General features: G+C 44.8%; 1 protein-coding gene across 2 annotated transcripts in view; it reads right to left on the reverse strand.

The window, feature by feature from the left end:
* EPC2 (enhancer of polycomb homolog 2) overlaps window positions 1-24462 on the reverse strand; it is a 53494-nt gene extending 29032 nt beyond the window's left edge. For both annotated transcript variants that reach the window (XM_068158685.1, XM_068158684.1), the window contains exons 1-2: window positions 24062-24462; window positions 5879-6038 (exon numbers count right to left, since the gene is read on the reverse strand). In XM_068158685.1, coding sequence (XP_068014786.1) covers window positions 5879-6038; window positions 24062-24214 — 313 coding nt within the window. In that variant the 5' untranslated portion in view covers window positions 24215-24462. The remainder of the gene's footprint in view (window positions 1-5878; window positions 6039-24061) is intronic.
* Between the last annotated feature and the right edge of the window lie 1093 nt (window positions 24463-25555).

The raw sequence follows: 25555 nt of genomic DNA on the forward strand, positions 1-25555 counted from the left end.
CAACTCTGCTCAGGGGAGGTAGACAAATTTTCTAGACTAGATATATTCACTCTTTTGAAAAGCAATCCTAATAATACAGCAGGTCTCTCCACCCTGAACTCCATGTTCTCACAGGTGACATGAGAATGCACAGAAATCCAGGGAAGCCCTGAAAAGGCACTCCTTGTCTAACCTGAGACAGATGCTGATATTGCACATCAAAAAAAGTCAGCCTGTCAATAGATAATTCAGTAATGCCCTGTGAAAAAAATGTTTCAAGTCAAGTATCAGTGAAAAGGAAGATCCCTTTGACAGACAGGTGATGCTGTTCACCTGTAGATTGTGAGCAGCAAACTTGCCTTCACCTCCACAATGAGGGAAGAGCAGTCAGTGAAAGTTCTTTAACCGTGCACTTTCCTGAACCACCATCCAGAAAAACCAAAAGAAAAAAAAAGAAAAATCAGGCAGGCCCAAATAAGATCTAACTAGCAGCAGACACTAAGACTAGTAAGAATAAAAGTTGTCCATCAATCAATAAGAAACTTCAAATCCCAGAATGGCTTGGGTTGGAAAAGACATTAAAGGTCACCTAGCTCCAACTTCCCTGCCATAAGCAGGGATACCTTCCACTAGACCAGGCTGCTCAGAGCTCTGTCCAGCCTGACCTTGACACTTCCAGGGATGGGGCATCCACAAGCTCTCTGGGCAACCTGCTCCAGTAGCTGACCACCCTCATGCTGAAGGAAGTTAGAAGATCACTCACGCTCAAGAACACATTACGAGTATCAGTGATGATGCTATCTCCATCTTAGAGAAGGCAGATTACTGCACCACACACTTCCAAAGCCACCATACGGTGCACCTCAGTTGCAAGCAGGAGAGTCCTTCCCTCACTGCTTGTTGTTAGCAATTGGAACCAGTCTGCAGGAGTATCCACTGGGCATCAGGACCAGTTCAAGTCACACAAGGGTGTATGCAACCCAAAGTGGAACCACCCTTTCTGGCTGTTATATAAACCACTGGCTAAGCAAGGTCCACCAAGGATCAAGTCCACCAAACTTCATACATGGTATGAAGTTATTTGCTGATAAAACATCGTCTCTCTTAGCAGTTTGAGACTTCATGAATAACAAATGAGGTGCTGCAAAACTTGAAAATGGGAAAGGTCTTTAATCATTTAAAAAAAACCCAAACCCAACAAACCCAAAACTACACTCAGAATTTCAACTCTCCAAAAGTATTTTGATAAATAATCAAAATGACAAGTTCAAAGGTATCCAACACAAACCTGCCAGGAACAAGCTACATCAAATAAATCCAGTCTCATTTTCTTACACAGAAAGACACCAGTAGTGCAAGAACAGCAGGAGCCCTTGTCACACATCCTGCTCTCCATGCCTTCTGGCAAGGCTCTTCTTCTGCTAGCAACGCTCCTCATTCTATGTGTCATGAGCTGGAGTTATCAATACAGCTCACTTCCAAACAAAGGGAGTTTACAGGGAGGCTGCAGGTGAGTGACCCTGAAACTATGGCAGCAATACTGGCCTTCCACCTCTTTTTCCAATGCAGACATGAAGGGCTAAGTCTCAAGCCACTCTTCCACTGCTGCCACCATATGGAGTTCATCAATGCCAAGCTAGCTCTCCACAGCTCTGGGACACTCATGGAAGTGTCCTACTTCCCTGAAGTTTGTCTATCACTGCTCTCTGAAACAATTTCAGTGATATCCTAATCTCCAGTTTTCACCTTTTGCCAAGCACTGAGAAAACTGTGCTGGTTCCAGAAAAAAGCCATTGCTCACCCTGGAGTTGGCCTCTAGCATGGCAGCTTGCTGGCTTCAAAAGCCATCACATGACACAGGTGGTTTATGTGCTGAGTGACAGAACCATCCATCACCACACTCTGCTCCTGCCCCTGCCATAGCAACAGATGCAACCGCTCATTCACGCCTGCAACAACTGAAGAACTGGTTCCAGCCACACAGAGCACTGTATTTCAGATGACCTGCTACTAGTTAGGTATCTGGAGAACAACCAGTCTGCTAGCTCACCCATAATCCTTCCTCCAGGGAATTCTTGGGAGGTTCTTGTGACTGACAGATGAGTCCAGTTTTCCTGCTCCAAAACATGTGCATTTCTCTACTTTGCATGTTTCCACAGTGCAGCAGCACAGGGCCTGGCTGATCCTACCACTGAAGTCTACCTGGCATAAATGCGCAGAGCTCCCTGCTGCTAACTGCTGTTGCAAAACCAACCTCCTAGTTTACATCTTCTGCCACTGTGACCACTCCCCAGGGCAGTGCCTGTCAGGAGGGATTTGCTTTTGTTTACTCCAGCTCCCCTAGGAGCTGAGCTTACATTAACTTACAGAAATGCAATTTGTTTTTAACTTAAGTTACATGAAATTGGGTTTCACTTAACTAATTTCATTTGGCTAACTAAATTAAGGCTGCGGTTCCGCAGTCATTTGAAGCTGACAGAGGTGTGAGTTACCACTGAAAACAAGTGGTTCCACCAGCTTCCCTCCAGCAAGCCACATTCCTACCACCTTGTCTATGCCAACACCAGCAATCATGCACTGAGCCAAGACAGAAAACTGATAAATACAGAGGCTGATCTAACCAAAAAATGAAAGATAAGCTCTCTGCCAGATCCCATCCCAGAGTTGGCTCACTCATGAACACAAATGCCACCCAGAAGGCTCTTGCACTAAGAAAGGACTGAACAGTGTTGATCCTGCTGGCAGCAGATACATCTGCACTGACCACAAGAGAATGAAGAACCACATCACGGTAGCTACAGCCAAAGCAGTCATGAAGCCACAGAACACCATCTCAGTGCCAATTCCTGGCTGGAACAGAGCTTCCAGCACTCCCTGCCTGCACCATGTAGGTGCTCAGGAGTGGAGATACCAGGCAAATACCTGTTTTACATATACAAACTCAAAGTCCACAGCCTCAACAGATCCTCTAAAAATGCTGAACTCACAATGACTTAAAATAGCAAACCCTCCATTACATGAAGTACACACAAAATCCCAGCATGGTGGGGGTTGGAAGGGACCTCTGGGGATCATCCAGTTCAACCTCCCCACTAAAGCAGGGGCATCCACAGCAGGTTACCCAGGATCACAGCGTTCAGGTGGGTCTGGAATCTCTCCAAAGATGACAACTCCACGATCTCTCCGGGCAGCCTGCTCCAGGGCTCCAGTACCCTTACACCAAGGAAGTTTCTCCTCATCTTCAGATGAAACCTCCTGGATTCCAGTTACTGCCCACTACCACTTGTCCTGTGGCTAAGCATCACTGCAAAGAGTTTAGCCCCATCCTCTTGCCCCCCACAAGTCCTTTAGTTCTTGCTGAACATGAGAAGATTCCCCTCTCAGGCTACTCTTCTTCAGGCAAAACAGCTCCAGGTTTCTCAGCCTTTCCTCCTCACAGAGATGCTCCATTCCTTTCAGCATCTTCATAGTTTCCACTGGACCCTCTCCAGTAGTTCCCTGTCTCTCTTGAAGTGGGGAGCCCAGAATTGAACCCAGCACTCCGGATGTAGCCTCACTAAGGCAGAGCAGAGGGAGAGGAAAATCTCCCTTGACCTGCTGGTCACACTCTTCTTAATGCAGCCCAGGAGATCACTGGCTTTTTGGGTTTAATTTAAGGAGTGACTCCAGCTGATCCCACACAACTTTATGAAGATTCTTTGAACTCTGTTTGAACACTCTGACTGTGCCACTTAGGATGATGCATTAGCTTGGTTTCATTACCCTTTATACACACAGATGGGTTACATACATTGACAGGCACTAACAACATATTTTGAACTCCGTTTTTATAATTTCAAACACTCAGGAAAAGCTACTAAGCACACTGCAATAACTAGACCAATTCAAGAATTTCATTTATATTCAGTTCCAAGTCACCCAAATTGGTGCTGCCTAGGTTATTTAACACCTGGAGCTACCCCTCTTGATGAATTCCATACCTCAAAGAAATTAACTTTCCTCTGATTGGAACTACTAACCTTAAAAAAAGAATTATACCAGAAGTTAAAAATATTAAAATCCTTGGCTACTGGATGAACAACAAAATACAATATGCTAGAAATAACCACCAGTAAGTACAGATTGCAGTACATGGCCTCTTGGCATCTACCAGTTTACTTAACTTCCCTGGCCAAAGTTAGTATTGCTGCTCTTGGTGCTTTTAGCATTAAACCAAATTTCTGAGGAGTTTATGGAGAATAAAGCTGTCTTGTAATCACACCTACTCCAACCACAGAGTATGTGGGAAAAATTATCTTGGACCAGTATCTGATGTTTATCTTCAGCTCAAATACCTTCTGTAATTCTGTCCAGGAAGACAGAGAGTCTCAACAAGACAAAGAGTGTTTTGGCATAATGTAGTTAGCACTTTTAGACATATTTATTAACAATATTTACAAGATTCCTGGCAATGGCCAACAAAGAACAGAACAGAATACATTCCTCATTCTTCATTTCTGTTAATTCAACCTGTCTTTCTTGCAGCTTTGTTTCTTCTGTTAAGGACAGAAATACTTCATTTCTTTTAGCTTATCTCCCACATTACCAGCAGGTTCTCTACTAGATCACGGAGGATCCTGAGCATTTTTGTTGTTATTTTAAATCTCTTATATTGTAAATACATGGGGGAAAAAAGGGGAGACTCAGCCATGCTGCTGAGAAATGATGCAAGATCTTCAATAGACAGCTGGGTTTGAGCTTAAGAACCTGTGCCCAGCTTCAATTTCAGTTCTAAGAAGCAGAAGGCACACAAACAGCAAATGTTTTCTCTGCTCAAACCTACATGAAGTTCAAGAGCCTCTTGTGTGAGGAACGACTAGAAGCTCAGTAAGATCACTACTGTCTACATGAACCCCAAACAACCAAGGACCACGCTCCTGCTCAAAGGGCATTAGCAAACACCTGTAAATAGAATAGAATTAACCAGGTTGGAAAAGACCTTGAGAACATCAAGTCCAATCTATCACAGTCTTTCCAATACAACTAAGAACCAAAACCATGAACCAGTAATGAGGAAAGTCATCTCTCTAAGACCAGGACAGAATTTTTCCTTTACCATAGGGACTGACAAGCCACCACCATGATTAAATCTGAAGTTTTGCTACAAAACTAACTCTCTGGGGAAGTCCAAGTGACAAAATAACCTTCTAGAACCACCTGGTGCAAAGGACAAACACAATCTGTATGCCAAGGAACAAATGTGTGTCACTTGTCAACAGAATATCAGCAAAAAAAGTGTTACAATTAATCCAGAGATGAAGGCTGGCATCATTCCATTTCATTGGTCTCCACTGAGACAGAAGTTTGAGTTCACAGCTATTCCAGACCCATTCACAGAATCACCAAGGTTAGAAGAGACCTCAAAGACCATCTAGTCCAACCTGTCACCAGAGACCTCATGGCTAGACCACGGCACCAAGTGCCACGTCCAATCCCCTCTTGAACACCTTCAGGGACGGTGACTCCACCACCTCCCTGGGCAGCCCATTCCAATGACGAATGACTCTCTCAGTGAAGAACTTTCTCCTCACCTCAAGCCTAAACTTACAACCCCTCTACCACTCCCTGAATTAGCATAAGCAGCTAGGTTTGTTCAGTTTTCCCTTCTCAGAAGGAGGAAGAACAGAAGAATGGGACAGACTTGAGCAACACCACCGGATGACCCATAGACAGGACAAGGTTGTCCAGCTACTGCACATGGAGACGCAGGACCAGCACTAAGCCCAGAACAGAGACAGCAGCAATAAACCTCACATCTACTTTCAACCTGGAATACTGGAACAACTTTGCTCTCAAGACTGTTAGATGACTCAACTGAAATGGGGAGGGGGGAGAAGAAAAGCAGCCCCAGTTTACTTACGTTGAATGTGAATGAACTGCTTTGGTTGCTTAAACTCTCCTTTGTACAAGCGATTGTAGTAGTTGACATTGCTCTCCGCTTCAGGGACCGGGATAACCATGCTCTCCTTCTTCTCTCTGAACACTTGCTGTGCTGAGATTGCCCGTTGCAAATGATGTTCCTGCAAGAGGAAATGGAAGAGTTTTATTCAGGTGCCAGTACACACAAGTGCATGCAAAGGCAGGTCCTCTTTTTCTCACGCTTTCCCTGGTGTTCTACAGTAGACACAGATAAAAGAGCTGGGGCTTCGCTGCACTTTAGAGGGTGGGGGAATGCCTGCTTCCAGCTGAGTGAGAAGAGAAGATGCATTCTCCATCGTTTACTGTGCCACAGGGTTCCTAACTGACGGGAATCTCCAAGCTGCAGTGACTGCAAGGCAGCACTACAAACAGATGAAGAGAGCCCTTTGTTCAATAGCAGCCCACACCTTCTACCATACCGGGAAAGAGTCAAACTACACAAAATAACCACAGAAGAAAACTAGGTCTGGTGTAAACCAAGCCCATCAAAACCTGTCACAGAGAAAATATATGCAAGATCAGTTAACAGATGCAGAGTAAGTCTTTTAAAGTACTAAAAGCAACAGCTTCAAATGAAAAGAATAACTAATTTTACCATTCCTGCTTACCCAGCAGCTCTTACTGGCCTGCTTCAGAAGTTCAGCTGGTTGAGAGCAACAGAAAGAGCAGTCCTCATGGAGCAACACTTGAAAAGCATGCACTCCCTCAACAGGTATCACTTCATTTTATTCTTACATAACAGGAATCAACTGCTACAGAATAATTTCAAGCAGAACTCAGATCACAACAAGCCTATTCGCTTACAAAGACTTTTTCACACAGAATTTTAATTAACTCAGTAAAACTCATCTAGTGCAAGTTAGCACTAACCTGTGGCTTTCCTCTCCAAGCTTTTTCATAACCACTCACACTACTGTCTATGGATCATCTTGCAGAACACCAGCACAAACTGACCTGTGACAGGAGGAGCCTGGCTGGAGCCTGGTATATTACAGAATCATTTCAGTTGGAAAAGACCTTTTAAGATGCTCAGTCTCTCTCCTATTGCCAGAGGCTTGCTACCACATACTGCATGTGTAGGCTTCAGACCCCCCATACCATTTAAACCACCACAAAACTGTCTCATACTAAGGCTCCAAATGGCCAAGTTGGCATATGCTGCCTTCTGTGTGTCCCAAAGAGAGGAAGAAGGAAAGCCTTCACCAGGACAAGATCTGAAATCACCACAGCCATTTAAGTCATGAGATCTCCAGCTGGGTAGTGGACTGCAGTGTCCTAGCAGATTAATTCTAGTCCCTAGCAGAACCAGGAACCTAGAAGTATCCTTCCCCTTTCATGGTTCTCCCCATCCCCAGCATCCAAAATTGCCTCCAGATTCCAAAATTTGAGGGGAGGGAGGATGAAAGAGCAGAACATCAACTTGAAGCTGAAGCTCAGCTCTGTCATAGATCTACACCACCTACACAATCTTCTAACCATCCCCACCTGACTGCTGGAAGGAGTACTTGTTTTGAACAAGGAAAAAAAAACAAGCAAACTTTGTTACATCAGCTCCTCCTTGGGCTTTCTGGGGTCCCCCTCCCCACGTCTGACAACAGTGACTATCCTGGCTCACAAGAGGCCAGGCATGACATGGCAGCCTGGCACACAAAGATCTGTACTACACTCTTGGTAAATTCTCTCACGACCAGGATTTCTTCCTCTTGAATTCTACAGAACTTCACTTAAAAACAGGGTAGTGAAAGAAAACAACTCTTTCAGAGTATGTAAATCACACTGAATAAATTACCCTCTCTTAAATATTAAGATCTTGCAGAAACACAAATAATGCAGCTTCTGCAAAATTAGAATGTAACACATGAGTGACTGGAAGAGCAGCTTTGGGAATCTCCTGGAGCAGATGAAGCGACATTAAATCAAACTATCAGGCTCCCAAGTGAACATTATTAGAATTAAGACAAGCATGCAATATCTGCTGCGATCTGCTCAAGTTACTACACACTGAGTAAATCTGTCACTCCACTGCTAAAATGTGTCTTGGAGAGCTTTGCAGCACTGAGTAGGTAGCTCAACTAAACCAGAATGCATTTCATTACTCTGCGGCTTTCAGCTGCTGTCCCTTCAGATGTCCCCTAACAATTAAACACCACAAAAATGCTCTTAGGAAGGATTTGGGGAGGTTGGGGATCATAGGAAGCCACAAGCTCCACCACTAAACAGGTTGGCCATGAGTTTTTGAAGTCTTGAAAATCTCCAGTTTCTAAGCTACTCTGAGCAACCTCTTCCAGTGCTGTACTTACCCTCTTTGGCAAAATAAATACAGATGCCCCCCCTCCCTGGAGGTGTTCAAGGCCAGGCTGGACAAGGCCTTGAGCGACCTGCTCCAGTAGAAGGTGTCCCTGGCCACAGCAGGGGGAACTAGATGATCTTTAAGGTCCCTTCCCACCCAAAGTATTCTACGATTCTATGGAGAACGCTCCCCTCACTTCTCCTTGGAGTAGCTAGTAGCTAAGCTTTTAGCCACTGTGGCAGCCCACTGATACATTAGCATAGGGTTTCTCATCATGTTTTCGAAATCTGGGAAAAGAATGAGCAAAGGGCAGCAATGAAGTTGGTGAAGGGTCTAGAGCATAAGCCTTGTGAGGAGCAACTGAGGGAAATGGTGGTGTTCAGCCTGAAGAAAGAGAGCTTGAGGGGAGAACATCTCACTTTCTATGACTCCCTGAAAGTAGGCTGGAGCCAGCTGGGAGTTGGTCTCTTCTCCCAAGTAACAAGCAATAGCACAAGAGGAAATGGCCTCAAGTTGTACTGGGGAGGTTTAAGTGGGACACAACGAACAGTTTTTTCACTGAAAGAGTGGTTAAACATTGAAATAGGCTGCTCAGAGAGGTGATGGAGTCACCATCCCTAGAAGTGCTCAAAAAACCCTCCAAAACAAACATGCATGTGGCACTTAGGGACATGGTTTAGTGGTGGGCCTGGCAATACTGAGCTAACAGTTGAACACAATGATCTTGGAGGTGTTTTTCAACCTTGATTATTCTATGATTCCAAGAGTAGCCTCACCAGTGCCAAGTGGGGGAGCATCACAACTTCCCATCCCACAGCCACATTTCTCCTAACATAGCCAAGTCTACAGCACGCCTTAGTCACGCAGTGTGCATGCTACTGGCCCATCAGCACTGCTCATCAGCCAGGCACTTTCATCACAAGGCATCATTATCCTGCCCCAGGTACTGAAGCTAAGTGCTTCTAACTCAACTTCACAACGTTTTGGATGGGCCAGCCCTGAAGTTCCTCAGCATCCACAAAGAGAGACGCTCCACTGCTGGCAAGCCAACCGCTCCTAATGCAGCATCACTGACAAATGTGCTGAGGATGCATTCCTTAAACAGCTAACCAACTGGAGCTGAACAACTTCTAGTTCCTCACCACACCCTCAAAATAAAACATATCCACATGCTCCTCTAAAACAGGATTAAATAACTTGTAGGGAAGCTACTCTAGTCCACAGAGACCTCAGTAAGGAATGGGTAAAGTTTAACTTGTCCTGCTCTGGCAGGGGTGTTGGACTCCAAGACCTCCAGAGGTCCCTTCCGATCCCTAACATCCTGAGACTCAAACCCACACCACCAAGAAGTAGTGAAGGTGAGCACAGAGCAACCAAGTTTCAAAGCATCCCTTGGCTACATGGCTCTTTAAACAGCACAGATGAGTAACTCCCATTCTCAGGTTTTACAACACTGCTGGTGAACATGCAGAGTTCCCAAGAAAGAGCTGACAATAGGTGTGAGTACTCACTTGACTATAAAAAGCCTTCCAGCATCACACAGCTTTCAAGCAGAAAAGTCTTAACACTATTACCATCACTCATCACAAATATTAAGAGCTTCAAAAGAGAGAGATAAGTAATGTTTTTAATTGGAGGGGGAGGGGAGGATAAATATTTCTTTTGAAGATGAAGTTAAGAAAAATACCAATTTTAACTCCTGGAAGAGTTCTGTTTAAACAAATTGAACGTTTTTACACGAAAGTTGGTCCAAAGTGTTGTTAAACCTCAAAAGGCATTTTTAAAGACAGCTTTAGTAAGTTGTATAGCCAAACAGCTTTGTCTCTATTTTCCATCTTTTGTATGAGGTTGAGACAAATCCACCATATTTTAACTTGCACTTGGTTCTGAAGTAGGGAAGATAAAAAGATCTCATACAAAATAACTGACCAAGCAGAGGAACCAGTGCTGATGGCAAACAGAATGTGCTGCCACAGGAATAAAAAGGAGTACCTGTCAAAGGGACATTACCCACTAATTCCCTAAAAAGCACATCCAAGCCTTTTGCACTAAAAAAGTCAAACAAACACAACTTAGACTGGACTATTTCTTCAGCTAACATCATCAGAGAGTTAGAAACATCTCAATGTTTAGTGTATGTAATGCTGCTGCTTTAGTGTATTTATGCATTTAAACAGAACTGTCCTCCAAGTGAAAGATTCATCACTCCAGATGCACTTCAGCCATGAAGGTGCCTCCACTGTACAACCAGCACTCTGACAAACGTTTACAGCAAACTGCTCATGCCCCTGGCTTTACATAATCCAGCAGGTTTTCCCTCCTGTAGGCAGCCTGCCCTGCCAGCACAAATCCACTCATTCCATGTGGAGCAGCAGGGAAGAGTACACTGCTCCTACTAGGCTCACACCACCACCTTCCAAGCTCCAAGACAAATGTTGTGACACCACTCACAGCATGGCTGACAAAGTATCAGCTTCAGTCCAGAATTAGAATAAAATAGAACAGAATAAACCAGGTTGGAAGAGACCTTCAAGATCATCATGTCCAACCTATCATCCAACACCACCTAATCAACTAACCCATGGCACCAAGCACCCTATCAAGTCTCCTCCCGAACACCTCCAATGATGGTGACTCCACCACCTCTCCAGGCAGCCCATTCCAATGGGAGCCCATTCCAATTATGAGTGCAATCACCCCTCTAATTTACCTTTAGATACTGCAATCATAAAAATCACAGAATGGCTTGCACTGGAAGAGACCTTAAGGATTGTTCAAGTTCCAACCACCCTGCCATGCGCACAGACACCTCCTACTAGACTAGGTTGCTCAAGGCCCCATCCAACCTGCTTCTGAACACCCCTCAGGCTTGGAACCTGCACAAATTCTCTGGGCAACCTGGGCCAATGCCTCACCACTCTCATGGGGAAAATTTTCTTGCTAACATCTCATCTAAATTCAGCTTCTTCCACTTTGAAGCCATTAGCCCTCATCCTGTCCCTCCATGCCTTTGCAAAAAGTCCCTTCTCTAGCTCTCCTATAACCCCCTTCCAATACTGGAAGGCTGCTCTATGGTCTCCCCAAAGCCTTCTCTTCTCTAGGCTAAGCAACCCCAACTCTTTCAGCCTGGCCTCACAGCAGAGGGCTTGCAGCCCTCCTAACATTGCTGTGGCCTCCTCTTGTCCTACTCCAACAGGTCCATGCCTCTGCTGTGCTGAGGACTCTAGAGCTGGCCTCAGCACCACAATTGGGGAGTCTCAGCAAAGCACAGCAGAGCATTAGGATCCCCTCCTTCCCCCTGATGCCCATGTTGATGGGAATCAGTCTAGGACACACTGGGGCCGGGCATGCACAGTGCTGGCTTTTGTCCAGCTTTGTACCCACCAACAGCCCTTCTCCTCACGACCACTCTCTGCCCAGCCTGGATTTGTACTTGGTTTTATCCTTGCTTTAATTCTTCCTCAGAAGGGAAAAAAATAATAAAAAAAAAAATCCTACAATACTGGTACCTAAAAATAGTTAGCTTTAGTTGTGCACATTCAGGACCAGACACAAAGCCCAAATCAGAGCAAGGTAGCCTCTCAGCTTTGTACTTTCATCCCTGAAACACCACGGGTTTTGTATTCCTTCTAAACTTTCTATCTGGGAGCTTCTTGAAGAAAAAAGGTTCAACAATAGTTGTAAGTCAACAGCTAATATTCTAATAATAACATTCACTGTTAAGCTTTAACAGTGATTGACACCAAACACTATTGCTGCCCATTAGAACCAGATTTACCAATACATTCCTTTTTATTCCACTGCTGCAGACCAGAACACTTAGATCCTACAGACCAATTTGCCCTTTTTCCTGTAAGCTCCCTGTTGCCATCCTCCACAGCACTCTCTCTTCAGAGTTAACAGAAACAACATAAAATACAACAGCTCAGCTTCTAACATCAACTCTCTTAAGATCCATGGCCTTAACTTCCCATTACTCCACCATAAGTACCATGGAAGAGAAAAGTGGATTTATAAACAGCTTTCCTTACTCAAAATAAGGTATTTCTGAGCCAACCTAGAGTCAGCCTTCCAACTGACCTGCAAACAGGAAGGGAATTAAAACAAAGCACACACAGCAAACTAGCTAAAGCCCAGAGATCTTGTTTGCTGAACGTTATCTTCAAACGGAGAAACAGAAATTAGTGTTTTTATAGTTAACATGGATATTCAGAAACAAGAAGTAGAGAATTTTCATCTGAAATGTTCAGACTTATTTTGCAAAGTCTCAACCACAGCCAGCAACACCTGCTGACACGGCAAAGCATCATAAAGCTCAAAAGCCACTTTGATCTAAAGCCTCTCCCCCCTCTGAAGCCATAGCCCTATCTACTCCCTCAAACATTTCCAAGACAAAAGGGCAAGCTCAAGCACCAGCTTTTGTTTTCTTCTGCGGTTAACCCTTTCAATCCTTAACTGCCACAAAAACCGCAGCCCATGAATACTGGTCCTCCTCAGAGCAGAAGGAGCTTGAGGTTTTCCATCAAGAGGGATTCATTTTTGTGTGCAGAACATCAATGGGATGAATCTCCTCTTGAGCTGTTAGCAGCTCACTGGAAGTGTGGTGGGTTGGGGCTTTTTGCATAAACAAAATAATGACCAATTACCTGAAGTATGATCAACTTTTGACTTAGCATTATCAGGACTGAATGCAGACCTAGGCAGATGAAAGGCTTAAGAGGGAAAATAGCAAACCAAAAGGGAAGATTATTACAGTCCTGCTTTCCTTTCCTCTCCTTCTGCCATGGGATAATAAGCTGAAATAAGGAGTCATACATAGGGCAGGAATTTTCGCCCTTGAGACAGCAAGGATTATCTTAGGAGAAACTCACTGCCTCATTTCCAGTTTATTTTGCAAGTAACTATTTTCATGAATCAGCAAAGTTGATCATGTATTTTTTTTCCTACTAGAATTAATCCATTCAGTAATCAGATCAGTCTCATCTTGCTCACAGTGTCCCCCTTGAAAGGCTGTGTTAGTTATGAAGTGACACAGGGAGCAGGACAAATAAAAATTCCCATGCTGGGTGCAAACCATCACCCCCAAAGTAAAGCTGCTGTGGGGGACTGCAACTCCTCCCAGCTTCCCCAAGGGGTTTCTGACACTGGCTGGAAGGAAGCTGAAGAGCCACAAGCAGCAGGAGCAGAATGGGCTCACAGACCCACAGTTTCACTTTGTTGGGTTTTTTTATAAGCAGGTTTTCCCAACACTATACCCCCACCCTGTTCTTCAAATAATCACAAGAGCCACGAGCCACACACTTGCCTTCTGTGCTGCTGAATTATTACTACAGGCCAAAAAAATACTACACTAGTGGTAGGCTGATGTTACAGGTGACTCCATGAAGGTGGTGATGGCAAAGTGAATCAAACTACACCACTAGAAAGAAATCATTTTAAAAATCACCAGAATCCTTGGAATGGTTGAGATTTCACAGTTTAGCTCCTCTAAAGTCACTCTCATTTCAGAAGTGAATTAACTAACATGACAACACAAAACAACCCAACGCTTTCCTGCCTTTCCTTTTCCAGCTCTGCAAACGCTGCCAGTGCTACCTACACACCAAAGCCAAGCCATTCTCTGACTATTTTACATACAAATCGTCCAATTACAGACAAATCACCTCAGTGTTATCTTAAGAATGCTGATGTGGACTGAAACAACACAAGAGAAGGACCAGGCAAGACCTAACTGAGCCCAACACTCTTCAATGACATTTCATGCCTAGATAGATAGAGCTACATAGGAGCTGTGGATCTAAATGAAGGAAAATCCAGTCTGGGCCAAAATAACGCCAATAAATTTCTTCCTTTCCCCTCGGGCAGTCTGACTAAAGCCAATTTAAGTACTATAAAGCAACTAGAGGCAAGCTAGGAAAGAGTGAAAATGAGCCCATGAGACACTGATGGAGATACAGGGGAAGTGAGACAGCCAGAGAATATCACCATCATTTTTGTTCCTTTAGTTAACTTTGCAGCACAACCCCCCCCCCCCCCCCAAATATTATATATATATGAAAAAATAAAATCCCTAAATAAGTTTAATGCAGAAAAAGTGATGTGATTTCAGCCAACCTATGCAATCATGAACCGTGAGACATCCCAAGCACAACAGCAATGATGCATGGGAACACAAGCAATCTCTCATCCCTACACATAATGCTTGTTTGCTGTTTAGCAACATGCCATTGACACAAAACTGTCAGCTTGTGACATGTCAAAAAAAAACCCTAACCAACTAGAGCCTTTTAAAGTTGCAATTATAAAAGTTTTCTGTTTACCCACACATGAATATTAATTAATTATGAAAAAGTACAACTACTGTTAGAACAACGAATTAAACTGAATTGCTACAAATTACTTTTGGAACAGCTGAATAATGCACTTAAAAGAGAAATGTATTTCCTTAATACTAGGACCTATTCTCCCCCAGATGCCTTGGAGAGAATTGTTAGAAACACTCTAAGATCTCTCCAAAGATACAGAAATCAGTCATGGTCTGGCTCTTTGTGATACATTTTCATGCTTCATCTTAAACACACAAAAAAATTAACCAAGTGCATCTGAGGTATCCCTTCTTTATTTTCTTTGCAGTCTGTCTCAGTCAGCATAACCTGTGTGTCCCAAGGTGGACAAAGTGGGATGGAAAGGTATTCACAAGTCCACACACATAAATATTTTTCATGCAATTAACCTGACAATGGATTTCATGAGACTGGGATTCTGCAACTACCCCTTAATTAAATACAGCATTATACACAGAATTTGCACAGCGTTTGACTCCTGTCTGCACACATCAAAACCTTCTTGAGGCCAGAAATCACAAAACCATGCTCCTTGCAGAAGAGGGGAAGAAGAGTCACCAGGAGGGAAGAGACTGTGAATATCCTTGAAGAGAAGCTGGTCACAGCTCCCCATGGGATTTGTCTCCCTGCTGGGAAGCCACAAAGACCTGGCAAAGGCAGCACAGTGTGGCTGCTGCCTCTCTTCATCCCACAACCAGAGATTTGTGTTACCCAACAACTTCCTAAGGACACCCACTGCTTCTGGTCCCAGCACAGCAACCTCACTTGAAGATTCTCATGTGGCTAAGACATCTGAGGCTGCTTGCTCTGTATGTCAGCAAAAAAATTGTCACCTTAAAGAGCTGGCCTTTCAGAACAGCAGTTCTCACTCTTATCACACAAGCTATATATGAGCCCTTATTTTGTTGGTGCCCCTCAGAAGCCTAAAGGCTGGCCACAGCAGTGAAGGAGCAAGAAGTGTGGATGTGTACAGCTGCTCCAATGAAAGATGTGCACTATAAATGTTAGTGCCAAGGCAATGCCACACAGAAAAGTTAAGTGACCAGGAGTCTGGGACCAAATGAGCCAGTTAATTTCATCTTCATCAGCAATGCAGTTTCCTGGAAAGCCTCAGGTGTAACTTCAACACTCAAGAACAAGCTACTGACAGCACATGTCCCTCTTACAGCACTATGCATTAAAATCTGACTTGTAAGTAACACTTTCCTTTCAGGAGTAAGATCCAAAGTCCTTACTGTGGATTCTTATTTCACAGAAGTGCACAGGGAATCTCTGAGAATTTGTATTTTGCAGTTTTTAAAACAAGTGTCCTCACCATTTTTGTCAAATGACAAAAAGTGTGAGTTGCAGCCATGGAAATGGCAAAAAAAGCCAAGAAAACCAAATTAGAAACTAAAATGTAAATAAATAAACAACAGAGGGAAAAAGATAACCACAAAAAAGGTAGAGGAAAAAGCAGCTGTAAATATGCTGGCTAAGAACTGACACCTACATGAACTACTTTGTGTGTCTCAGGGGACACGAGAGGCTAGTTTGCTGATAAGGCAAACTGATGGAAAAATGACATCTAAGCAGCTGGAGAACAGTCTCAGAAGGCAGCTGGATTAAGCTCTAACTTCTCCCAGTTGAGGATGAAATAAACATGAGAAAATCCTTTACAGAGGAAAACTCTGCTGAAGTAGGTATTGAGCACACCAAACTTCAAGGACCAGAGAAGTAAATCTACAGGACGAAAGCAACCCAGCTCTGTCTTCACCTATTTACTGGTGGGGGATGGCACTTTTCTTCGCCATGTAACTTAGAGGACACACTCTGGTGTCAGCTAACCTTCTCTTTCCACCCTGAAGTATGGACTGAAAACTGCAACAGACCAAAGGCATATTTGTCAAATAAAGTCCACAATGCTTACTCTAAGCATTTCCTTTTTGGCTTATTCCTGGTGAAATGAGGGGTTAAAAATAATAACCCACACCCAAAACAAAGTAACACTCAGGTGTGGTGATCTCTCCTTTCCCCTTAAAGAGTCAGGCTTTTGTGTGGTGTAAAAGCATTAAATCACAATTAGAACTGCACCAAAGAAAATTAGGAGAAATAAGCATTCAGTGGTTTATTTCTGCAAAGTTTTGCTCTGTTCTATTTAGAGCACTTCTGTGATGAACAAGGGCGGTATTTTAAGCCAACATCTTCAGCCACAGTGTGCAGGGATCATTGGATATTAACAAGTAGGAATTTGCAAAATGGATTACAACTGAAACTGTAAAACATCATATTGGAAGATGCTTCATTTCTTTGAACAAGTCAATATTAAATGCACAATTAGGACAAACAGAAAGTAACGCCAGAATGTTATTTTCTCTACTTTTCACTCCTTTCTCTACACTACAATTGAGTTCTGGTTCAGTTCTTCTCTCCTAGTTACAGGAATTTCTGTTCTCCACCAATGGGCTTGGGGACACCTAAGGTTTAACTATCATTTATATCAATATTAAATGTGGTGTTTATCTTTTAAAAGCTAAACAGATAGAATAACATGTCAAGGCATCTAACTTTTTAAATTAGTATCAACAAGGCTTAATTTGTTAGCTTTGTGGCAAAACAAATGACAAGTAACCTTTTGAATGTCCAGCACCAATCAAAAGCATCTTTCTCATGAAAAATAATTAATACCAAGATTAATGGAAGTAGATTTAAGGTCTGATTGTCTCACTTATTCAAACATGACATCCCAACTGATCTCAGTCAACACAGAGCCTGTATGAAGCTGACTGCTGTTCAGTCTTGCCAAGCAGGGACAATATGAAATCTGGAATCATGTAATTCAAGGCACAACTGAAGCTGTCTGAGGTACTTCTTTCCAAGGTTTTCTTAAATTGAAGGAAAAAACTCGTTGCCTGCATTTGAGATGTTCCAGGGTTAAGTGACACAGCACAGAGATGCAGATTGCAAAACGTTCTCCTAAACTTTCATCATGAAATTATACCTCATCCTCAGGGAACCTGCCTATAAGGGAAAGTTCCTGCATAATGAATTGAGGTGTGACTCCCAATTAAGGCCCATGCAGATACCATTGTTCTCGGCTGTGCTCAAGCACCCAAACAAGTTAGGGCAGTTTACTCTCATGGACTGGTGTTAAGTGACCCAGTGCAGAGACTCTAGCCTGCAGCAAAACCACAACTTTATCTATACTAAGAGTGTGGACTTAAGATATGGCTGAACCCATCTGACCTCAAGATGACACCAAAAGCAGTCTCACTCTTCTCCATGTTCAAGCTTCTATCCCCACTTCTTGCTGAACTTCTCCATGGTGGGCTTTCACCTCTCACCGCTGAGTCAGATGGGCCCCAGTACTCAAAAAATCAGACCCTCCCTACTAGCTACAGGCCACAGTTGCTCTGCCTCAACTTTATCTGAAGAGCACACTCGACATGTATCCCAGACTAAACCTGTACTCACAGACAGTTGTTCCAGGTGAGCTGAGAAGTATTAATGTGGTAAGTCCTAAAACTCACTCTAAGACTTAAGAGCAAATCTTTGTATTGTTTAACTTCAGCCACATAAATGCAGCCAAATTAAACAACCAAATGCAAGCAAATTAAACCAAAAGCTATGTGGTTTAACAGCTCACCAATTAACTATCCTCAGCTACCCCAGCGTTTAGATGGGGTCCGCATTCATCCATAATTTGTTTCCATCCCCACTGCAGTACCGAGGTAACACAATTTAACCTCCTTAGCGTTAACTCTGATCTATCCTTATGGACCATAAGTACCAGCAGTGGACTGAAAGGAATTTCTTAGTCACCAAAATAGCTTGCAAGTGAAAGCACAGAAGGATAGAAGATCACAGCTGAAATAATGGCTGAGAAACAGAGCTGAAAGGTGCACTTGTGAGGAACATCACTGCATGATGCAATGGGTCTCACAGGGAGGGAGAAAAATACAGGACCTGAAGGCAGGGGAAGAGGTCTTGTAAATAGAGCTGAAGTTTATAACCCATGAATAAAGATTACAACACAGCATTAAGTCACCTACTACCAACCCTACCTCAGTAATGCCAGCAGGCTCCAAACATACCCCAAATAAGTAAATTAACACAGGTGCTGAACTCAAGCTGGGAAATCAACTTCTACTGGTAATTACATCTCCTAACACATAAGCAAGTTGACTCTAACCAGACCAACAACCACCTTCTTCCCAAAGAAAGTTTGCTGTCACTTAGTTTTGTGTGCAACCACAATCTGCTGAGTCTCTTCTTCAGACTTTCATGAAGTCTTTTTGAGATTTTTGGTTTAGAGAGTATTAGCATTTGAACTGAAGTTATCCTCTGCTGACCTCCTACTTTACACACTGGAGTCCTGGCTTCTTGTTTTACAAAGCCCCTCATTTGTAAGCAACTTTAAGAGTTCAACCACAGGTTATGAATGTACATCTGACATACGAATCTCAGGGTGGAATAGGTTCTGTCCACCTGGGGAGTCATTTATGTGCATTTAAGCTTTAAAACCAAGGTTGAGTGCATCAGTACCACGTAGATACTTCTGACCAACAGCTTAGGTAAGTCTTCACACATTTGATGCTTCCCACCTTGGAGATATTCAAAAGCCATCTGGACATAGTTATGGACAAGTGGTCCTTGAGCAGGGGGGTTGGCCTCCAAGGTCAGTTCCAACCTCACTGTTTCTGTGTGAGCCTTTAACACTTGACTGCATTTATTTAAGCACCTTCCTAGAAGTCATGCATGTTTACAGTATAAATAACAACAGAACTTCACCTCTCTTTAAAAGAAAATATCATCATTGTCAAAATTCAGCAGTTAGCAATAATTATTTCTACTGAGTTATAATTGTTAAGTTAGGAATAAAGAACACAAGAAACTACCTGTACCATCTCCGTATACAAAGTCAGCTCAGAACACTTATGCTTTCCAATAAAGAAATTAAATCACAGCTGGAGTGGAGTAGGGAGACTTGAGCACTAAACTGCAAACTCTGCTTTCACTGCAGAAAGCAAGCTGGTGGCACAGAGGCACTCAACTCCAGCATGTAGGATTGGTATCAAACAAAACTACTTGTCTTCATGTTGACAATTAGCTGTCATGTGAACCACTCCATTCATCTGCTTACAGAAAAAAAGACACTATCAGTTATAGCAAGCTACAAAAAAAATGCATAATCCTCAAAGTATGTTGAAACCATTTCAACACACAAAGCCTTTTCAAAAGCAGAGGTCCCCAAATGTCACCAACATGTTTATGCTCACACAGGCAGGATGAAGCCCCTCCAAGACAAGAATAAGAAGTGACTATTTTTTGAACTTAGAAATCACCAAAAGAACATTAAGGCTTAAGAAGACATTCACATTTTCTTGCATACAGGAACGGGTCATAACCAACTTAAAGAAAAATAAAAGCAAGCAAGCTTTTATTAGTGGTATCTGTGTGCACGCACCTATTTCCGAGTCAACCTGACTGAACTCTTCCAGTTCATTGTATCAGCAAGAATATTACTATGTTACACCCTATCAGCAAAAGCATCCAAACTAAAAAGCTACGACTTGTTGAAGCAGGAAGCATTAACTTTGCGCAGGAGAATTAAAACACCGGTGGAGAAGCATCATCACTACCTCCAGGATGCCTTGAAAGCCAGACACTGAACATTCCAGGTTTCCAGCGTTAAAATGGAAAGTGAATGAACTAAGGGAGGGAGAGAGTACAAACAGAAAGTGAAAAAACATAGTAAGTATCAGGTTAGCTATTCCCATCCTCTCAAAACACTAAAAAGTGAACGTTATGTTTAACAATCAGTAAAAGATCATCCCGAGGTGATCACTTGGGGACTGAAAACAAAGTCACTTCTCATTTGTACTCTGTCAGCATTTTCCTAACATTAAACCACATCCTTAACTTGCTGTTCGTGCAATTTTCCTCTCTAACCTTAGTCTTGTTGTGTGCTATCAAACCAAACTAAAGGAATGCACATTCAAACGGGAATTTTGAGATGAACGCCCTGATAGCTTTGACCGGGCAATCAGGTATCATCAATTACCACCACGCTCCTATCGCCCCAACAACTCAAGCAAATTTACTTCTGAAACCCTTCAGCCTGAATTAGTCTCATTATTAAGTGTAGTTTTCCCCTCTGCAATGTGAAACTCAGCAAGCTCCAGCAGCATGTATCCAAATAAAAAAACACAGGTGATAAGCAGCAAACCCAGGGCTTATCTGTTCTGCAACTTTTCTTCCTTCCAGCCAAAACAATTCATTAGTGTTATGAAATACAACTCTTACTCATCAGAAAAACAAAAAGAAATACGATACTAAATGCTCCTGCTCTGTTTCTGAGGCTCATAAAAGGACATCTACCTGCTTTTGCTCCGTAGTGAACTTTCTCTCACGTGCCTTTAAAAACAAAATACAAACTCACATGGTTTTCCTTCCCAGGTTTAATTCAGGGTAAACTGTAAACACTTGCTAACATCAACATGCAACAGACCAGAAGGGTAATTCTTTCCCAGCTGGACTCTCCAAGTGAAAGGAATGAGCTGCTGATTTGTAAAATGCTGTGAGTGGATATAAATCTCTAAGCTACTGAAATAGAAAAAAATCATTCTAGAATCTTCATCAAGATGAAAAAGGAAAGTGGAATGAAGATGTTCACACTGACAAACTGGGCAGGACACTCTTTGCAGCAGTGTGAATTGTTGGCCAGTGTGGGACTACAGTGACTGACATTTTACTACACAGCCCAAGCAACTTCAGTAATTGTAGACATGAGGGATAAACACTTGGTGCCACGATTCTGCAGTGAGGAGCCTTGTGTCCCCCCACAAGCTTTAAGCCTCTCTATGTTCCAAGCAATTGAACCTTTTTTTTTTTTCCCAAAGGGCCAAATTCTGCATTTTTTACACACAAAATATTAATCACAAACAAAACAGATCATGTGCCTGTCTGTAGCAGCAAGACTAGGTTGTAAAGAACAGGTCAGACAGATGTGTCAGTCTCAACATCTGTAAAACCTTCACAGCTGTAAACAGAGAGTTATTTCCAGTGAAAGCCAGCTCTGGAAGATTGTATCTGACCCCATGATACTACAGACCTTTCTGATCTCACCCAGGCATCACACAGGGTGGCACAGCAAGGAATGCGGTGTCCTGGGGCCAGAGGAACATGAGCTTCGTGTCTGCGTACAGCAAACATACCTCCTCCACCACTCTGATGATTCAAACACATCTCACAAGCTGCACCCCTGGCAAAAAGTCTAGCCTGGAGACACTCACAGAATCACTGGCTGTTAGGGGCTGGAAGGGACCCCCTGAAGATCATCTAGGCCAACTGCCCTGCTACAGATGTCAGAAATGAACGTGTGGATCTCTCTCTACCCCCAGAAGTCCCTTTCAAAACACATGAAATCAAAGCACTATTTACTATGAATTAAAACTGTTTATTTCTCAAATACTGTCATCCATAGAAGTCTTTCTTCAAAGAGCTTTGCATGCATGCCACTACCACAAAAATATACATTACAGAATTATTTGTGCAACACTGGGAAAAGTGCTGCCCCATGAATGGAACTGTCACTACACAGCAACAGCCTAAAGGAGCTATTAACAGTACAGTTCACAATCTTGTCTAGCTGATGAATCTAGCACTGTACTTACAGAGTGGTCACTGAAGCAATATGTATCATGATTTATCAGACACAGCCACATTTCAGTGCAGGGGAAAAAAACTTCACTCTTTACAGACAAGCAACATTTTAGCACAACGCTAAAGCAGTTTCATTGAAATACAAATCTCATCTTCACAACCATTTAAAGAGAGTCCACAAGCAGCTTGCTTGAACCCTCAGAGCAATTCCTCAGTAACAAGTTTATTTAAAACACAGCTCATCAAAATAACAGATTTATTTTATGTTTAAAGCATTATATTTTAATAAACACTAAATGCAAATACAGGGCTACATCGTGGACTCTGAAGGCTGAGAAAAGCAAGTTACTCTCCAGGACTGCTTTATTAATACCACGTTGCCGCTCCTCTAGCAGACGTTTACTCTTCGGGAAGTACTGGGGGTTTTGATCACAGTGCAAACTGATTTTATGCGGTGTAAAATAACGGGGAAAGAGCCAAAAAAAACCACCCCACCAAACAATCAAACAAAAGCACGACAGTAAGGCAGATGATTCTTTTTAATATCAATAGTCAAGCGAGGAGGAAAAAAAAAAACAATGGGAAAGGCATGGAGCCTCCTTTGACAGCTGTAACCTCCGAAAAGCCAATCCACAGGCACAGAGGTTTGGCTGAGGCGGAGACACGGATTCATTGAAGAAATTCTGGAGGGTGCATTTACTATCGGCTCTGCATACCAGTACAGACACCGCAGCCGACAGCCTACATCTGTCTAAGCCTTACACAACTCTGAGGACCGCAAGACTGGATGTTTAAAGAGCAGCAAGACAAACCGGCGCACTCGAACACTACCACGGCAGCGGACAAGCATCTTCAAAGTGCTTGTCCAAACCCCCCAGAACTTATCTTTACCGAAGCGGACAAAAGCTTTCTCCCCTCTTAAAACACTACAAGGAGAACAAGCACCACGTATCTATTTTTTCAGCACTTGCTGGTTTATTCAGAAAGCTTCTAACACTGAATGCAACACGTTCAGCCGACGCAACTGACATTTGATGTGCAGCATGCAGCACAAAACCATCTCCTTTCGGGAAAAAGTAGGAAAAATCCGCGCTCGTTATAACCGCCGCCAATTTCTCCCGCAGCAGGGAACGAGCTCGACAAGCCAAAGCAGCTCGCTGTCCCCCTCCAGTCCACATGTGGACAAGCCGTAGTAAGTGCAAAGCGCAGCCCGCAACAGTCATCCCCGCTTCCAGCTCGGGCAGACACGGCAAAACGCCGCTTGTCACTACAGCGTCCCCAGAGTCACCCTGCTCCGCCTCGGGAAGCCTGCAGCCCGCCTTGCCTCAGCAGGAGACGAGAGGCAGAGCGTCCCGTTCCCGCTTTCCCCGCTTCCTGGTTGCGGGGCCACCGCCGCCAGGCCGCTGCGAGCGCCGCCGCTGCCGCTCCCGCTCCCTCCCGCGGTCCGGTCCGGTCCGCCCCGCTCCCCGCGCACAAGGAAGACCAGCGGCTGCAAAGCCAAAGGCACGCTACGCCAACTGCGGCCGCAGCGCTAGCTCCCTCATTCAGAGATGCAGCTTGCGCTTTCCTCCTTCTTACGCTAGCGTAAAGGCCTCCCCCCCACACACACACTAATCAAAACACTCGCGAGTCGAGACGCAAAGAAGATGGCGGAGCAGGGCCCGCTTACGGCGTCGGACAGCAGTTTACGCTGCGCTCTTTGCGCAGGGCCCCGTAAGAACCGTGCAGCGCTGCGGTGGGGAGCGTGCGTAGTGCGCTTGGTGAATGCCAATGGCCTATTTCCCGGGGGGGGGGGGGGGGGGGGTGTCTGATAAACAATGGTGCCCCCCCTGCGCGGCTCCCTTACCGATTCCTCCTCTTTCTCCATCCCCGTGGGCATCTGCGGCACAGCCCGGTTGATGGAGACGCAGTCGTTGAGGTCGGGCATGTCCTTGCCGCGGTAGATGGGCAGCGGTTTGGCGGCGTCTAGCGCCCGGGCTCGGAAGGAGAGTTTGCTCATTGTCTCCCCCTCACAATAACACCCCGGGGCCGGGCGGGCGGGGGGGGGCCTTCAGTGCGGCCTCGCCGCCGCCTTCCAGCCGCTCCCGCACCCGGCCCGCACCACCATGGAGGGTCCCGCCGCCCCGGAACAGCTCTCCGCGGGGCCGCCCGTAGCTCACAGCGCACGCCCTGAAGCCCTAGATCCGCGCCGGGCTCGCTCGATCCGCTCCCTGCGCCATGGCAAACATGGCGGACATTAACCAAAGCGGCCAGCGATCCCGACAGCCAACGCGAGAGCTGCGGGGGGGGTGAGAGGGGGGGTGAGAGGCCGGCAGGGAGGAGGGAGGAGAGGGGAGCCGCGCTGCGCGCGCAGCCGAGGGCGGGAGGCTGAGGGGAGGCGGCGAGAACGGCGACGCTGAGGCGGGACGGGACGGGACGGGACGCGACGGGACGGGGCCAGCTGAGGCGAGGCGAGACGGGCAGCGGAGAGGGACTCGCTGTCTGCCCCCACAGCCCCCCGCTGCGGGAGGAGCTTGTGAGAGGGTGGTGGCTGCGAGCGATGCGCCCCGCCGCCGGTGACAGTCACGGTGCTGGTGGCGGGAGGCCCGTGTGGGAAGGGCCGGCTCCTTCTCGCCTTAGCGGCTCCAGGCTCCTCTCCTCGGGCTGACGGCTCTCGTACGAAGCTCTTTTGCGACCTTGTAGCAATAAAAACAACCGTCGAGAGAATTAAGTTACTGACACAAACCGATGCTTCTCAAACGAGCTGACGCCTGCTCAATTGTAATTGCTTTCCTCACGGAGAGTGATGTCCTGTGTTGTTCTCCGCATTGACTGAGCCTCCAGGAAGGGTTGGAGTTCCACATAGCACAAGCCAAGGTGCTTCTCACGCAGAAAAGTTTGTTTCAAAGACAGGTCCTAGGTCTGGAGTCACCCCGGGATAGCTGTGTGGGGTGTGCTCACTGATGCTCTACCACTGCAGCAGTGCCTGACTCCCGTTTGTTTCTGCCCACATTCAAAGGACAAGATGCTGAACAGCAAGAAGGCATTCAGCTGGGAGACGATAATCCTAAATTCTTCACGTGAACGCTGCCACAGTCCTCTTAACAATCCAGAGCTGTCCACCCTGGTTATTGACTTGAGTCTGCAAAGCCCTTCCTCAAGACCTTCAGTACTTCACATGCTTCCATATCATTTTGACACCCTGAGATCAGGCCAGCAGCTTTTTTCCTCCACCTTACAGCTCTTGCAAAGGTTGTCAGTGCAATCTCCTGTCTCTGAAATAAACTGCAACTCTTAGCCAGGCAAAATCTGACCATGTCAGCATTTGGACCACAGTGTCAACTGTGGCTAATAGTCCATG

Source organism: Melanerpes formicivorus, unplaced genomic scaffold, assembly GCF_026170545.1.
Source record: "Melanerpes formicivorus ecotype bairdi unplaced genomic scaffold, bMelFor1.0.p_v2 SCAF_41, whole genome shotgun sequence".
Taxonomy (NCBI): domain Eukaryota; kingdom Metazoa; phylum Chordata; class Aves; order Piciformes; family Picidae; genus Melanerpes; species Melanerpes formicivorus.